Source organism: Thamnophis sirtalis, unplaced genomic scaffold (genome assembly GCF_051295495.1).
Source record: "Thamnophis sirtalis isolate CommonGarterSnake01/CBP01778 unplaced genomic scaffold, rThaSir2_p1.2 scaffold_12, whole genome shotgun sequence".
NCBI classification, from domain to species: domain Eukaryota; kingdom Metazoa; phylum Chordata; class Lepidosauria; order Squamata; family Natricidae; genus Thamnophis; species Thamnophis sirtalis.
In genome coordinates, this window is record NW_028261392.1 from 58,034,027 (window position 1) to 58,051,891 (window position 17,865).

Here is a 17,865-nt window from a genome sequence, read left to right on the forward strand (position 1 = left end):
TTTCTATGAAATTTAGTGACCAAGAAAACAATGAAGTCCCAAATATTATGAAAACATGGAACAATTGCATAGGCTCTTGGCTACATTTAACCTGGATGTGAAGACTGTACTTGCACTTGGTGACTGGAAGAATGCTGGCAGGGTTCATCTATATCAGAGGTGGGTTAACTATGGCCCTATTATGACTTGTGGACTTCAACACCCAGAATTCCTGAGCCAGCATAGCTAGCTAAGGATTCTGGGAATTGAAGTCCACAAGTCATAAAAGGGCCATAATTACTCACTCCTGCTCTATATGAAGGGGAAAAATAGAAGAACCACGGGGACTTATTTTGTTAAATTTGATAATGAGAAGGAAGCAGAATTCTGACTAAAAGTACACAACTGGTGATAAAGAGCAAAGTCTGAAAAGTCAAGTGCTGGGTTACATTTATAATGAGTTTTGCAGACCAAAGCTTGCAGACCATTGTCAATCATGTGTTTGTTAGAAAGAAATTTTATTGCACATTTCTCAATTTTGAGAAGTGCATAGGTTTAAATTAAGAGAATGCTTTGGAAGGAATGTTGGTTGTGATATCACAATTCCTGTTCTCCATATAGACTTGTATCATTTAGCTATATCACATTAATCAGATTTTTTTATTTAAAAAAACCACATTTTTTTGAAGATATCAAAGAACCCCCAAATTGATATTCAAATTCTGGTTAAAAATATAACATGACTTATAACTGTATAGATGTTGAATTAGCTGAATTTAATGCTTGAAAACTGCACTCACTATGCCAGAAACTGTTCTGAAATGAAAAAACTAAATTCTAATTCTAAAACTTGGCAAATTTGGAGTAGCTTCAGGTTTTGAAGCTACTTTTAAAATTATGTCAGAGGAACAACGATCACAATGTTTTATTAGACATTGTACAAAAATCTTTCTTCTCATTAAATTATTATTTATCATCTATTTTCTCTAAAGTTCTGGAAATCCCTTGGGTTCTGATTTTATATCATACATTTTAAATTTTCCAGAAGAGAAAGCCTTTATCCTCTTATGAGAAGTTAAGATTATTTTCAGGTCGAGCAGTAGGGGAAAAAAGATAAAGATCTCTAACTTCATTTGTGCTTCATAAATCTATAATTTTAATAAATTAAAAACACTGGGGACATCCATTTTCTAGTTTAAACTCATTACAGTTTATCATTAATGTCCAAAACAGAAAAACAGTGATTATTTTGAACAATCGTGAATAGAAACACAAATCAAGGTTCTAGTTTTAACAAAGTATATCCAAAGGGAGAGAAGTTTCACCAAAAGATTAGTTCAATTGTGAAATGTAAACATTACCAGTCCTATGTCCTTCCATGGTTTGCACAACACCCAGCCAGAATGACCCAGGGATGAGTATCATAAAATGATACCCTACAGACATTCCTAAATAACTAGAAATAAATTTGGAGAATCATGCATCTCCAGCTTGTGAAAGCAACTAAAATAATAAACCAGTTTGATCTTATAGATGTTTCAAAAACATCTGAACACTAAACAGATGAATAAAGGGAAAACAACAATGGCTTCACATTTGAATGAACTAACCGGGCTGAGCTGTATTTAGGGTGATAAGCTTGTACGGTTTTTGTTAGCTATGCCACTCAAAACATTTGCATACTCCAATTAATCTTCAAGACAAGGACTCAAGATCTCGCCAAAATGCTTCTTTAGAAATACTATTTGTAGAGAGAATAAAATACTGCTCTTAAAAAGATCAATATCTAAAAATGCAATTTAAGCAGCTTCATTTAATTACTACTTTTCAAACTTTAAGGGGTGATCAAGAACAGACTTTAGGCAGAATGCCTATGCATCTTGAATGTAAGGAATTCTGTACCTCAAAACCATGTTAGATCATTCATTTGAATTACAATTGAAATTTCATGCTCAAAATCCTCTTTAAAAAATCCAAGGCTGGCTCTACTTACTTCCTGTATTTATCTATGTTCCAATCTTCTTCGATAGCGTGTAGGTGGCAAGCAATTCATTTATTTCTGGAGTTCCTGCTAAATTCTAGCTTGGTGTTCTCTAGACTTTGTGCCTGTCCTGACTTAAGATTTGTCCCTGCATGGCACCATCACAGCCACTTTACGAATGGGCAAACTATGACCCTCCACAGTAGCCCCACCACAAAAAACATGTAAAATTTCAAATGTGGCAATTTTTCAAAAAGATTAGATTAGATTCCCATATATTTATTCTGCCCTCTGGGGAAGAAAGGAGTTAGTGATATAACAATATCACTGGAAACTTCATTTTTTGGAAGGATGTTCAAAACTAGTGTGAAGCCTACCCATAACATACTTATTTAGAGCTACAGCTTTGTGAAAAAGTCCTGCACACTTTACGGTTTACGACATTTTTTGGATAGGCTATTGATTTTATGATATTTTATGCTAACTGCTATGCAAATATTGTTTTATTTAAATAAATACTGGTGGTTTTAAAGTGAAAAGCATAAGCTTTTTGCAATTTGATGCTGTTTGGATGGGGATTGTGAATTTTCTTGCATGCTTACAATGACTATGAAAAGAGATTAACTGATGCATACCCAATGGCATACGTGTTGCAATTACTAAGGCCGATGCTAGTGTTTTGTTAACATTTTTATCATTTGTGTCCCTGAAAAGGACCATTTAGGTAACCAAACATGGTTACTAATATGAAATTGGCCAGCCCTCATTGCTTATCACTAGGCAGCATCGCTTCAGCGTAGACTCTATAAGCCTTTGCACGTGATCTTTGGTGACAATGTGGTTCCAGGCTGCAATAATGGATTCAATCAGCTCCTGCTTGGCCTTCGGATGCTTCTTGCTTATTTCATAAACAATCTTGGCCCACAAGTTCTCAACTGGGTTCAAATCCAGGCTCTGAGCTGGCCAATCCAGGAGTCGAACACCATGCTTCTTCATCCATGCTGGACAGACTTGGCTCGATGACAAGGAGTGTTGTCATCCTGGAAGTAAAAGTCCTTCCCTACAAGTTGCTGAGCTGAAGGAAGCATGGTCTTTCCCAGGACTTCAACAGACTGCTTGGAATTCATGATTCCCTGCACGATTTGTACCGACCAATCCCAGAAGCAGCAATGCAGCCCCAGATCATTACGTGCAATGGATGCTTCACAGAGAGATTCAGTCAGTATGGCCTAAGTTCTTCAGCTGGAAATCTTCTGACATACTTATTGCCCTGATTTCCAGTCAAGTAGAAATTGCTCTCGTCACTGAAGAGGACCTTGGCCCACTGTTCGTTGGTCCACTTGGCATACTTCTCGGCTCACGCACGTCGACAAGAGTGGCGAGCATCTGTGAGCAAAGGTTTACTTCAAGCCCTGCAGCCTTTGAGCCTCCGGCAAGCAGTCTGCAATGCACTTGCACTTGTGCACACTTTTACATTACTTGTTTCACCTCAAATTCTTTTAATCTGAGGTGAGATGAGCTTCCATCGAAATGCGTTGCAGAGCCCGATCTTACCTTTTTGTCGACTTTCTTGGTCTTCAAGAGCGGAGCCTGTCATCAACTGAACCAGTTGTTTGGTATTTTTCAACCACTCTGCTCACTGTGGTGTGATGGCATTTCACTCTCTTGGCTATTTCTGTACAGGAATAATCCTCTTCATGAAGCACAATGATGTGATGCCGCTGCCCAGTACTGGTGAAAGCAAAGGCCTTCATCCTTGCCCACAGCCAGAGTTAAATTAAATTTCTCGATGCTTCTCATGCCTATTTATAGTCAGAGAGTATGACAACAGTGATTGGCTCACAGATTTAGCCTCTGTGTATTTTGATTGGTCAGCCAAAGCTTGCTGCTGATTGGCTACTTTCGATCCTAACATTCTCGAAAATTCAAGTTGTGTTTGTTTTAGCGCATAAACTCACTCAAAACCTTAAAAAGACTTTGGTTAGATTAATAAAAATCATCATCTCAATCCGACTACAGAAATTTTCATCCAAGTACTAATTTTGCGTGGTTTCTGTGAGCGAAAAGTTGATTAAACATGTAAGTACAGCTTAAAACTGAAAGTGTGCAGGGCTTTTTCACAAACCTGTATTCATTTGATAAAAGTATAAAAAGAAAATGCACTGCATTGTTGTGCTATTATTATTTTGGTACTGTAATCCAATGAAAGTTTACATCATAAAAATGATTGTGAGGACCATGGACAACCCACAGGGTTCCTGTTCTCTCTTGACATAAGAGTGAATATATGATTGACTGCGATAACCTTAATGGATCTGAAGTCGAAGGCTACAGCCTTGGATTAGTGAAGTACATCAATGACGTTCTCATTATTCTGTTGCTAATATAATCTTAAACAACTGACTTTGAAAAAGAAATTTATCCCACTCAAATGTGTGTCTAGGCAGACTTTTGTGAATGTATGTACCTGAGATGTACATAGGGACTACTAATGTGTATTATTATTATGAATTTGAATTGTAGATATTTATTTGAATTTTTGTATGGATAGTTCATGTTTATTGCTTTTACAATCCACTTAGATTTACTTTTCTCTATCAGATTGTTTATTATTCTTAGCAGAGCATATACAGCTGCTATAGGCAGTAATATAGTTACTGCTTTATTTCTGGGATAGCACAGTAATAGTCTGCCTTGCTTCAGAGATGAACCATGACTGCAAAAAACACTTGATAATCATTTTAAACGAGACTCCTATTTATAAGCACAGCAATTAATAATATGACTCCTTTTAATAAATATTTTCCCCAAAATTGTAACCAATTGCAATTGCTTTAATAACCACCTACGTAGGAAAGGTAGCCCTACTGAAATATATGTGCCAAATAACTTATTTATGAAAATTGTCAGGTGCTTCTGCATGGATTTTTCTTTTGCATATTGCATATTCAGTTATTGCGGGAAGCATTCGAATTGCTTAAAGTATACGGCAATATATTTACTGCAATGCACTCTATATGGGGCTGCCCTTGATGAGCATTCGGAAACTTCCACTGGTGGCTTGTAAATCGTGCTGGCTATTTGACACGCAACACCACTGTTTCAAAGACTACATTGGCTACCACTGTTTCTGGGTGCAATTCAAAATGCTAGTTGTCACCATTAAACACCTTTATGGCTTGAGACTGGGTTAGCTGATGTACTGTCCCAGTTGTTTCTACCCAACCAATCCAGTCTGACAGGATGGGCATGCTTAAAGTCCAGTCAGCCATGGGATGTCAGTTAATGGGAATCAGGAAATGCTCCTTTTCTGCCATAGTGCCTGACCTCTGGAACAGTCTGCCTCTTGAGATTAGGATGGCCCCAACCCTGTTGGCCTTTCGAAAGGCCTTGAAGACTTGACTATGTGCCAGGGTTTGGGGTCCCAAGTATTTGAATGGTTTAATTTCCTGATTATGTTGATATCAACAGATTATAATGCTATTTGGCTGCTATTTGTATTTAATGTCTGTTCTGTTGTGTTTTAATTTTTTTAATTGTTGTTTGATTGTTCTCCACCCAAGTAACTGGTGTTAGATGGATGCCTATACCAATGGAGTATATAAATACTGTTAATTATCTCTTCATTTCACACTTGGTTCAGAAGCTCAGCAGCATCCAAAAACATCTGAGATATTATCATTATTGAAATTTTGGATGATTCTATGATTCAACATTAGTTGTTTGTAAACAACTAATGAAGAACTGGTATAATTTTTATTAGAAAATCAGTGACTAAGGTGTTAAAGAATATTAAGCATGTTTATTATGATCTTAAGGTGAAACTAACTCAATTTCTTTTTCATGTTTACTGGACCTCACAGATAATGTGAAGGTGAGGTGACATGATAGGGCCCCACTATCTATTACACTAACTGGAATTGTCCTGATTTTAAACATATGAAGTTACTAAATATATCCAAAAATATAATGCATCTAATTATGTTTCATGTGTTATAAGACAAATTAAAATCCATGTCAAAGTTGATTTGCAAAAGCTCTCTTTCTGCTTGCATGGAGGGGTATGACTGGAATGTGTGGGAAACTGGGAGCGAAAGAAGGAATTCATGTGAGCAGTTTGCAGCCTGAGAAAATCTTACAACCCCAAGGTCATGAAGTGAAGACTGTTTTCCCAAAATAAGATGCTTAATCTGGATTTGATGGACAGTGGACACTGGGCGGCCTGGGGGAAGGAAAAGGAGGCTTCATTCTACCACGCTTCGCATCAAAACCTGAGAACTGGCTTCGCTTCTTCTGTGTCTATATGGATCTGTCAGTAAAGTTTTACTCTTGATAATAAATGTCCCAGGACTTGCTTTTGCTGTGCACGCCAACAGGACGGTTGACAATCAAATTCCGGTTATAAAATTCTACGACTACATATCCACGAGTCCCTAGTTAAAATATTTGCTCTGAAATTGTGAGCTAAATAAGTCTAGTATTATTTTTGAATTTAAAATTATTACCTTAACTGTTGTGGCCCAGCAGGAGCCATTGGAGCTGCCAACAGACTCTGACAGCAAGGGGCCCTATAAGTCGGCTCTGGAGGATGTGGAGGACCCTGGACAGGGTTCCGACTCTGAGCAGGGCACAGAGAGACTGGTTGGCCACCAGGTGGCGCCTGAGCCTTGGACCAGTGGGGAGGAGACAAGGGAGAGTGATCCAGAAGCCAGCAGTGAGTTGTTCCTGGATGCACGCCATTGAAGAGCTACTAGGCATCAGGAACAATTACGCAATTACAGGAAGTAATTGTGTTCAGCTGGTGGTCATTAGGCTCCTCTCCAGACTATAAAAAAGACTGCTTGTGCACATGCCCCTCTTGCAGAAGTCAACACATTGACTAAAAAGAACTGTCGTAACTAACTTGGCAGGCTGGATTGCTGCCAAGGTTTGTCCGAGTTGCTGCCAAGGTTTGTCTGAGTTGCTGCCAAGGTCCTTATCTGTTTGTTTGCTTGGCTTTCAGCCACCGAGATTTTGGTCTTACTATTAAAGTACATTCTAGTTAAGCTTGTCTCGGCTTTTGTTACTGGACGGAGGAGGGGGTCAGAACACTTAACAAAATAACTACAATTTATAGAAAGTTAAACAGGAGAAATAGTCCATAAAGGCTTCCAAACAGAACTGTACTTTCCACTATATTTGATTGCCTTGTAATATGTTTTCTGGTCTGTCTCAAGAAAGGTTTTCCAATCAAGAATTTATTCCATCACAATCTCAACTGAATTGCTGTATCAACTTCAGTTTCATTGTAACAGGAAAGGCAAAAAGCTAATAGAAGAAATAACTTTTACCTAGGTAAAAGGTACATAATTTTTATTTTATCTATATACAAATATTTTAGTAACTTTTTGCATTTCCTCTTACAATTAAGATTACACAACACTACATTGTTGCTACATTGACAAATATTAATTTTTGAAATTCCGCACTTGTTTGGCTATTCTGGCATTACACAGAAATATAACTTTGAAATTAGAATATATTATCCAGATTCATCTATCAAAACATCATCCTTATCAATAACCTATTTTATGAGTATGCAAAAACTACTTAGGACAAAACAAATCTCTGCAATAGCATAAATCAAAAAGCGCAATGAGTTATGTAGTTTTTTACAGAATACTCTGGCTGATTGAAATTCCAAGAGCAACATTTCAATGCAATATTTTTTGTAACACACATGTATACATATTCAAAATCCAGAACAAGCTGGAGCATCAGGATATTTTTCATATCCTTTTTGCTTACACAGTTGAGCCAGGTTTTTTCCCCCAAAAAATATAACAGAAAACCAAAGGTTCCCATATGTTTAAACTGATAGGGTAAGATGCCAATGCCGCAGAAATGTTAGTCCCCATTGGATAGCCTTAGGAACCTCATGCTGATGACATAATACTCTACAGGATGAGAAACAGGGAAGAAAGGCAACCTGGGACCACTGCAATCCTGTTAAGTCTGCAGTGTCCTCGAGACAGAGACGGCAACTCTGGACGTCTCTCTGATGGAGATCGCTGAAGAAGTAAAGAGGAAATTAATCCTAGGGGATGGAATCGCAATCCTACACAATATCATCAAAGAAAGGGGCATTTCAATAACAAGAAAGATCAGAACTATTAAAAACAATGGTCTTCCCAGGGATAATGCACAGCAGTTAAATCTGGAAACTGAGAAAGAGAAAAGAACCCAAATGCTTTTCCAATTATGCAGTTGCGGAATATTAGTAAGGATGTCATGCATTGCAAGAGCAAATCAATCTGTCCATAATCAAATAAAGCCTGACTGTTCCCCTGAAGCAATGACCAGCAAGCAGAAACTCACATATTCAGGGCACATGATAAACTAGGAAAATAGATGTTTGGAAAGGCTGAGGGAAGACAATGGAAAAACTGAATAAGAGAGATAACCGAATGTGGATTTTATCGATCTCATGCTGCCATTTTAAATTAATTAAAATAGCCAACCCTCCCCTAGGACACCCTTGCTGTCCTTGGAACAGCTCTAAGTCAAGATATGAGTTCTGTTCAGTTACCAAAGCTGAACCAATTCAATGCAACTACCGTAATCAACGTAATCCACCCACTTACACTCATAAATTTATTCCTTATAAGAAGAGTTTTCACAGATTTTGTCAAAACAAAAGTAGGTTCAAACCTATTATTATATTTTGTGGAATTTCTTGTACATGGAGAATATAACCTGCTTTTACTTGTTCACCTAATTTTCTGAGAGAAAAAAAATCCATTACTTATACTTGATTAGCAACTACTGAATTTATAGGGTCCAGTTATTTTTAAATGGGGATGGTTTTCACTTACAGGATGTATTGGTCCTTGGCTTTTCATGCATATTGCATGAACAGCTGGGCCTTCCTGGCAGCCAGTCAGGTTTTGCCAATATTCTATTTTATAGTCAGATCTCTCAGAATTCCAAATGTGCCTTATAACACCAAAAGCTTCCCCCTTCTCCATTAAACAAATTCAGAGAATACTAATATCAGTTTCTCTGAGACAGAAGTATTCTATTTCTTCAGAAACTACCTGCTCCTCTGTACATGTATCTAATGCACAAAATCCAAAAACAGGGGCAGAGAATTTCTGTTTACTGTTGTACACCTTTTCACAATATAAGGTACATTTTCTCTGCATAAAAATGTGCAAATTTAGACTATAAATGTCATGAAAGTTATTCCATCAACAGTTTTATAATTCTCTAAAATTAACTCTATTTTTCCCTTTAACAATAAAAATCTATCACTACCTCTTCTAAATGATATGTCTTCATTAATATTTATCTATAGTGGTAAAAGGTTTATGAACCTTTTGCATTTTCAATATTTAAAACATGTTCTCCACATAACTCCTAAAATGAAGAAAAGAGAGTCCAGCTAAATGAGAGAGTCAAAAACATTATACCTATTGATTTATTGAGAAAAGTAACCCAAAACTTTTTATTTCCATTTCTGTGTGGCAAAAGTATGTGAACTTCTAGGATCATCAGTTCATCTGAAGCAGAATTTAGAGTCAGGTGTTTCAATCAAGGTGATACTTGGTTGTGATGTGGGAAGTCCTGCCTTGTATAAAGAATAGAATTCTGGGGATCCATTATCAAAGTCTGTTTTTCACAACTCAAGGATGTGGAAGTGTTTCATAGGTTGAACAAAGGAGATTTCTGAGCACCTCCAATTCAACACCATTACTATTGTTCCCAGGAGGAATTGACCAATCGAGATCATGCCAAGAGCAAGGCATGTTAATATTCGGGGAGATCTTACAGAACTGCAGTCTAATGCCTAAGGAACTAAAGGCCTCTCCTGTGTTTGGACCGTCTGGCAATCTTGGTGAGTTTGAAGAAGCATGAGACAAAGACTTTTCTTCTCCACGCCAAAATCTTTTGCAAATGGATGAAAAGCTTTGAGGGAGCAATCTTGCCCTCCTTCAGGCCTTCTGTCCTTTGCAAAAGCTTTGGGTGTGGAGAAGCCTAAAAGAGTGTGAAACTGCACTCCAAAGGCTTCTCGGGCTTTTCTTCTCTCTTGCGTGAGTGGAGCCGTGGCCCAGTTCCCCCTTCCCACCCAGCCAGGCCACCAAGTTGCAAAGGTTGGGGATCACTGTGACAGATAATGGGATCAAGGAATACATAGTATGTATCATGTATCTGAAAGGGTGATGTGTTGTGGCCCAGCAGGAGCCGTTGGAGCTGCCACCAGACTCCGAGCAGGGTGCAGAGAGGCTGGTTGGCCACTAGGTGGCGCCTGAGCCTTGGACCACTGGGGAGGAGATAAGGGAGAGTGATCCGGACGCCAGCAGTGAGTTGTTCCTGGATGCCCGGCACCAAAGAGCTAATAGGCGTCAGGAACAGTTGCGCAGTTACAGGAGGTAATTGCACTCAGCTGGTGGTCATTAGGCTCCTCTCCAGACTATAAAAGGACTGCTTGTGCACACGCCCCTCTTGCAGAAGTCAACGCAGGAACTAATGTCGGAGAACATTATTGTGAGCTTGGCAGGCTGGATTGCTGCCACGGCTTATCTGTGCTGGATTGCTCCCCAAGCTTGTCTGTGCCAGTTTGCTGCCAAGGACCTGTCTGTCTGTTAATTAAATGCCATAACTTATCTTTGGCTCGGAGTGTGTTGGTGTGGGACGAGGGGGGTCAGAACAGTGATGTATACAATTATGACATGAGGCTGCCATATCTGTTGATGAAACTCTTTTAAAGTCCCATGGGAAAAATCAAGGAATCTGCAATATGAGTTTTTAAAACTCTTTAAATTAATCTATGCTATGATGAAAGTCAAGGTGATCATTTTGATGCCATCAAGTTATCCCTGGGAATTGGATTCCCAAATGATGTCAGCACTCCTTCTAACTGTATCTTGAGTCTACTAGTGCAGATAGGTCAAAGGGTGCTATCATACTAAAACTGAAAATCTTGGAAGGATTTTTCTCCATAATGACTAAACAAAATAATATATTCCTGAACTGTTAAGGGATAATCTGTTATGATGTGATTACTGAGCCATTCAAAAAAGGATTGAACAAGAGCCTTGAGAAAAAAGCAAATGCACTCTTCTTTAAGATTAGTTTCATTAACTGCAAATCCAATCACATAAAAAAGTTGCTGTCTTCTTGGTTAGTAGAAAAATACATAACTATTTCCTTTTTAACAGGAAAAGAAAGGATGGGAAAAACTGGAAAAAGGCAGCTTTGCTTTAAAGCAACACACGTATATGAAATGACCATTTAATTTGATTTTTATTTTTTTAAATTTTAATTAAAAATCTAGAATCCTTCAATTATTTCATAAATGAAAGGGAAAACTTTAATAATGCAAATATCAAGACCACAACCTACAAGTATAGGGGTTTGCGCATTTAATTCTTACAAGTCTACGTTTGAAATCTATATATTCAGCCACGTTTAGGGTGCTAAATTTAGGTTGCAAGCTGACTTCATCTTAAGTCATACCACAGATACAACATGTTTCTCTCTATTTCTGGAGTAGTAAAATGTGTTTCTGTCTCTCTGGTGCTTCCAATTGAGAGTACATTTTTAAATGAAGGACTTGGCAACATTTGAGGACAACAGGAGAGAAAGTATTGACATTTAAAAAAAAATAAAACGTAGGCGGTATCTGTTTTTCCGCAATTTTGAGAGGGAACAATTAGCTTATCAAGTTTGTTGGTCAGTTTGCTATGCGATCCTAACATTATGTAATGCACACACACATACACACACAAATTAAAAGCAGTTCTACTATATTGGCTCATAACTTCTGAAAAATTTCACTCATTTAGAAATAAAGAAAATGCTTCATTATGTTCCTTTGGTGAATACAAATGGTATGAGATCTTGCCAATGTACTATTTTTATCAACCAGTTAATAGTTCTTGTTATTACCAACATTACCTGTAAAGTAAACTAAGGTTGCCACCTTGTGGTTTGGTAAATTACTACTACTTGCCTGGGAAGGTGAAACTTCTCCCCCTCACCTTCTAAATAAGAATATTGTACTAATTTTTTTGAGAATGCAAAACAGAGACAAAATGTTTCTTGAAAACATTTCCTTGAAATTGAACTGGCATTGCTTAAATTCAGCCCGGCTGCCTTTGAGATAAAAACTGACTAAACACTAACCAAAGTAAGGGCTATCCATAAGGATAGCCCGTTTGTTATAGATGATCCTAAAGACAAGATAAATTTAAGAAATGTTTTCAGCAGCACTAAAAAATAACACTCTGAAATTTATTTACTTAAAATGTTCTCTACCAAACTAATATGGCATTTCCAGCATTATCTCTGTGAACAACTCTAGAAAACTTAACAAATTGAAAAGAGAAGAATGATAGAAGCGAATCCAGAAATGATGCCAACAAGGAATTCCTTTCTTTGGAAAGGGACTTCCTCTACTTTCATTTCTAAAATCAGAATGAAAGAACATCCAGTAAAAATATTTTTATTATATTGAAGCCCAGGGTATTTTAGAAAATTCTTTTGCCTATGTTTTAGCTGGTAAGCACACTTGTTTTTGATAAAATAATTTTCTAAAACACTTTGGACTTCAATATATTATGTTGCATTTCTACAAAATAGATGATTTCCTACTGGCATTTGTGATACTTTCCCCATTTTATGTAGACTAAATGTAATAAATAAGTGAAATATATTTATATAAATATGGATATGAATCTATATTCAAATAATTATTATTGTAACAACAGATCAGAAATGATGGATTACTCCATCTCTTATTTTTTTTCAAAATTAGTGTAGTGACTTATGCTAATTGTAAAGAATGAAAATAAGCTTTAAAAAGCAAATATTAAGATAATATAAACAACATCTAACTTCACAAAGCCCTGTGAATAAAACTGTCTGCAAATAAATGAAGAGTTTTGTCAGAGTATAAATTTTCGGGATTTATAGCACTCAAACAGGTATTTATTACCTTGAGACTATGCTAGATCCGTTGTAGAGATCACTTGCATAAGACAGTGTTGCCAAAGGTCGAACAGAATTGTAGCGAGTAAACTTAAACAGGCACTCTTGAAATTCATCCAGCTGGTTTGAGGTTCTACTATCATCTAGATGGGAAAAAGCAGGGAGAAAAGAATGCGGTTTAAAAAATTTACAAGAAGGGGAAAATGGTAAAATATAGTTTCAGTAACTGCCACTACACTTTTACAGATCAATTAAATACTGTTTTTTTCTCTATTCTGCGGGACTAGCATAGAAATGGTTACACGTGTAGTCCATTAAGATCTGAAAATATGTTCTGCAGTACACAGCAAATACGGAATTTAAGCAGAATACCTGAAAGTCATATACAATCTTTCATCATCCTTTCCCAGCCTGACGCCTATCAGATGATATAGTAGGTACCACACAGATGTCATCCCCCACAAGCATGATTTGGCCATAACCAAGTACTTCTGTGGAAAATACATACAATGTAAAAGTAGTCTTCTATTAGTTTGCCTAATTCTAAATCTCTTAGTAAAACTAGCAAATAGTTTGAGAGGGAAGAACTAGTTTGAGAGGGAAAATAACTTTTCAACTATTTTAAGACATGAGAAAAGCATCCCATCAAACTTGCTGCAACATAACTGCATACCCATTTATATAATATGAATACAAATCCCAATGGATGTTATATTCTATAATCGATATTTTAAAAAGCCACTTTCTTATTACAAAGCTGGGATGTAATCAATGTAAAACTTTGTTACGTTGAACATGATAAATCTAGGGAGAGACAAGGATAGGTCAGGAAAAATGTCTGCTGGATGTTGAGAAAAACAGGTAGGTTGTTTCGTGACCCGTCAAAACCGCGCTCGACTAAGCCGCGCCCGATTAAACCGCATCGCTGACATCATCAACAGGGCGACAACAGCCAGCGCGGAGAAAGAAAGGCGCTTTAAATAGCGCTTTGAAAGCAAGCCGATTCAACTTAAGGTAAGGGTTAGGTTTAGGGTTAGGTTTAGGGTTAGGGTTAAGTTTAGGGTTAGGTTAAAGTTTAGGGTTAGGTTTAGGGTTAGGTTAAGGGTTAGGATTAGGTTTAGGGTTAGGTTAAGGGTTAGGTTAAGGGTTAGGTTTAGGGTTAGGTTTAGGGTTAGGATTAGGTTTAGGGGGGTTAGGTTTAGGGGTTAATTTTAGGTTTAGGTTTACAGCATGCTTCTGTCTCCGCGCTGTTGTCGCCCTGTTGATGACGTCAGCGACACGGTTTAGTCGGGCGTGGTTTTGTGGTGGAACCAGTTGTCTAGGTTGGGTTTAGGTTTATTAGATTTATATGCCGCCCTTCTCCCAAGGACTCAGGGCAGCGTACAACATTAAAAGAAACACATAATACAAAAGTTTAAAAAAATTAAATAAAATATCCCAAACAAACCCAATTAGAATTAATAACATTTTTTTAAAAAAATCAAATTAAAATTAACAATGATCAGTAATTTATTTTGTTTTGTTCAGGCCAGGCTGGCTTGCTGGAAAAGCCAACTTTTTAGGGCGCGTCGGAAGGACCGGAGGTCAGGGATTATACGAAGCTCCGGGGGCAGCTCATTTCAACAGGTTGTCCAGTGGTTTGAAGAGGAATGTCCCAGGATGTGAACTGTAGAAGAATTGAATTATACTGTAGTGGAAATCTAACTATATGGAAGAAGACTGAGATGTGACACTGGTCTCCGGGATAATACATATATAAGTAGTCCTCGACTTACAACAGTACATTTAGTGACCGTTCAAAGTTACAACAGCAATGAAAAAAGTGACTTATGGCCATTTTTCACAGTTATGATCTTTGCAGCTTCTGACAAGCAAATGGGGAAGCCCTATTCATTTCACAACCAGGTTAACAACTCATCAAATGCAACGATTCCCTTAACAACTGTGGCAAGAAAGGTCATAAAATGGGGTAAAACCCACTTAGCATACGTCTCCCTTAACAACAAAAATTTTGGGCTCAATTATGATCGTAAGTCAAGTACCACCTGTCACACTTATAAAGAAGAGCTTCAAAGTTCCAGAAAAAAAATAATAACCTTGAGATTTATACAGAAAAAAAATAGAAGGGGAACAGCAAGGGGAAAAAAAAAAACCATGGTTCAGGATCCAATCTGGGTCTATCATTGGGACCAGAGAGGTTTAGTCTTCTGAGCTTTCGGACTTGTGCTGGAACCCATCCTCAGGGAACTTCTTTCTCACCAGGATGTGTCGCTTAGAGATAAGAAACATCATTTTGAAGTAAACAATATTAGGAATATAGGAAAGGTATGAATCAAACAATAATAATGGCTGCAGATGTCTATTATCCTGCCCTCTCCTGTCCTGTCCTGTCCTGTCCTAGCCCAACCATAGCAAATTACTATGCAGAACAGAAGGATGATGTTGGAGGCACGATAAACCACTTTATTCAGAAGCTAATAGGCATTCTACCTGATAGACGGGTCATCCTGGTAGAAAAGTAGCATTGTTCCAAATCTTCAAAATGAGCTGTAAGTCTTTTCCTCCTTGAAGCCAATGTACTATTATACCATGGCTGTTTCTTAGTCTGAATGAAGGAAAAATAAAAAATTACGTTCATAAATCAAACTCAGTCCAACTATTGTTAATATACTCATCATTTTATAAATTGTACTTAAGACATTTCCAATAGATATTTATCTCATTTTTAAAGTTGTGTAATGCACAGATGAAGGGAGAAGTTCAACAGATTTACAGTTACACATCTAAGTTTCAAAAAACAATCACAAAATCAAATGCCACAGTACTAAATGCACCCTCTCTTAAGTTATTCTCACACCAATATGGTTTGGACACTACAAACTAAAAAAAATGCTGAACTTAGATCTTCTGGAAGGTTACAAAAGAGGCAGATTATGAAAATAAACATTAGCACCACCAATGTATCTTGTTCCAAATATTTACTATCTGTTGTCAGGGAAATATTCCCATACAACCCAATACATAATATATAAAATGGGTAACCAAATGTGATAATTAAACAACCAAGTCACCTGCTTCTATCCCATGTAGAGTTATAAAGAAGGTAGCTGGGCCCTTTATTAGTGGTCCATTCATAACACCAGGGAATCTACCCTGTTTCCTTGAAAATAAGACTTCCCTAGATAATAAACCTAATCAGGCTTTTGAGCGCATGCGCTAAAATGAGCCCTCCCAAAAAAATAAGTCATCCGAAAAATATTACAACAAAGCAGGAGCCATGAGGTGACCACGCTCGCCGCCTCCTGCACCTCAAAATAAGACCTCCCCAAAAATAAGGCCAAGTGCTTATATCAGGGGTCAAAAGAAAATAAGACCCTGTCTTATTTTTGGGGAAACACAGCATTGGGAGTTAATACACTGCAGAATTGTAGTGCCACGTGGGCATAACAAATAACACCTATAAACTATCTAAACCACAGCATTTTGCCAAAAGGAAGCCTCTGGATGTTTTTCAAGGACAGTTGCAGGTATACCATATTGCAAAAGGCCAATTGGGAGATGAATAAATCACAACTGATGAGCAAATCTCCTGATCCAGTAATGGGGACCCCCCCTGACCAGAGCTGCCATCGCCCTTTAAGCAGTGAATCGAGAAGGACCCTCAGATAAGTCTGAACAAGGCAATGCCAGAACTCTATTCAAAACCAAAGATAGAAAAACACCGGATTCCTTGGTGAAATGGGCAGACATATAAATCAAATTCAATGATTAAATGAATATGTTCCTTTATAAGCAAACCAAAGATAATCTGGGAGACTGGCAGCCCTTTCCAGCAAGAAGTATCATGTTGGTTTTATTGCTGAATAAGAGATTATCGTATTTTTCGGAGTATGAGACACACCAAGATTTTGAAGACCTCCCAAAAACGGCCCGTTTTTTGTCAGAAAAGGGCATGCATAGCCTCTAGGAGGTTTCTACAGTGCTCCTGGGGGCTGAGGCAGAGGCAAAAACAAGCAAAAAACAGCCAATTTTTCGTGAAAATGGGCCCGTTTTTCATCAAAAAAGGGCATGCATATCATTTAGACGACTTCTAGAGTGCTCCTAAGGGCTGGGGGGGAAGTGTCAAGAAACGGACTGTTTTTTGCTCGTTTTTTGCCTTCCCCAGCCCCCAGGAGCACTCTAGAAGCCTCCTAAAGGCTATGCACGGCCATTTTGGTGAAGGGACGGGGTTTCAGGAGGCCAGAAATGCTATATTCAGTGTGTAAGATGCACCCAGATTTTCAGCCTCTTTTTTGAGGGAAAAGGGTGTGTGTTGTACTCCGAAAAATACGGTATCTGCAAAGTTTTGCAAATAGCAATATCCCTTAGACTTATATACCGCTTCACAGGGCTTTACAGCCCTCTCTAAACAGTTTACATAGTCAGCATATTGCCCCCAACAATCTGGGTCCTCATTTTACTGACCTCAGAAGGATAGACAGCTGAGTTAACCTTGAGCCCGTCAGGATCAAACTCCTGGCCATGGGCAGAGTTAGCCTGCAATAATGTATTCTAATCACTGCACCACAGCTCATTTTACCAAAGAAATTTCAGATATTTGGAACAAATGGACCACATTTAGGAAATACGTGATTGGGGGGGGGGGGGGGGGTTGCAGGGTGGCAGTCAATATTTTAAATGCCAGGAAGTTAAATCATGTACATATACTCGTTGTTTATATAGTTCTTGAAAAAACTGGGGTTTTTTTACTCTCAACTTTATTTTGAGGTCAAATACTGCAGAAAAGCAAGTTTTAGGTTAGGTTATTGGTACAAAACACTCAATCGTGTAATTTCACTGGTAAATGAATACTAAATATGTAGTTAAAATATTGATATTTTAGAAAATGTAATCCACTGTAGGAAAAAACAGTCGAATAGTCTTTACTTCACAGA

At 37.8% G+C, this 17,865-nt stretch overlaps 1 protein-coding gene across 3 annotated transcripts in view; it reads right to left on the reverse strand.

Moving 5' to 3' along the window:
• The window catches only part of COP1 (COP1 E3 ubiquitin ligase), a 104,351-nt gene that overhangs the window by 62,301 nt on the left and 24,185 nt on the right, over positions 1–17,865 (reverse strand). For all 3 annotated transcript variants that reach the window (XM_087726785.1, XM_087726786.1, XM_087726784.1), the window contains exons 10-11: positions 15,422–15,536; positions 12,939–13,074 (exon numbers count right to left, since the gene is read on the reverse strand). In XM_087726785.1, coding sequence (XP_087582911.1) covers positions 12,939–13,074; positions 15,422–15,536 — 251 coding nt within the window. The remainder of the gene's footprint in view (positions 1–12,938; positions 13,075–15,421; positions 15,537–17,865) is intronic.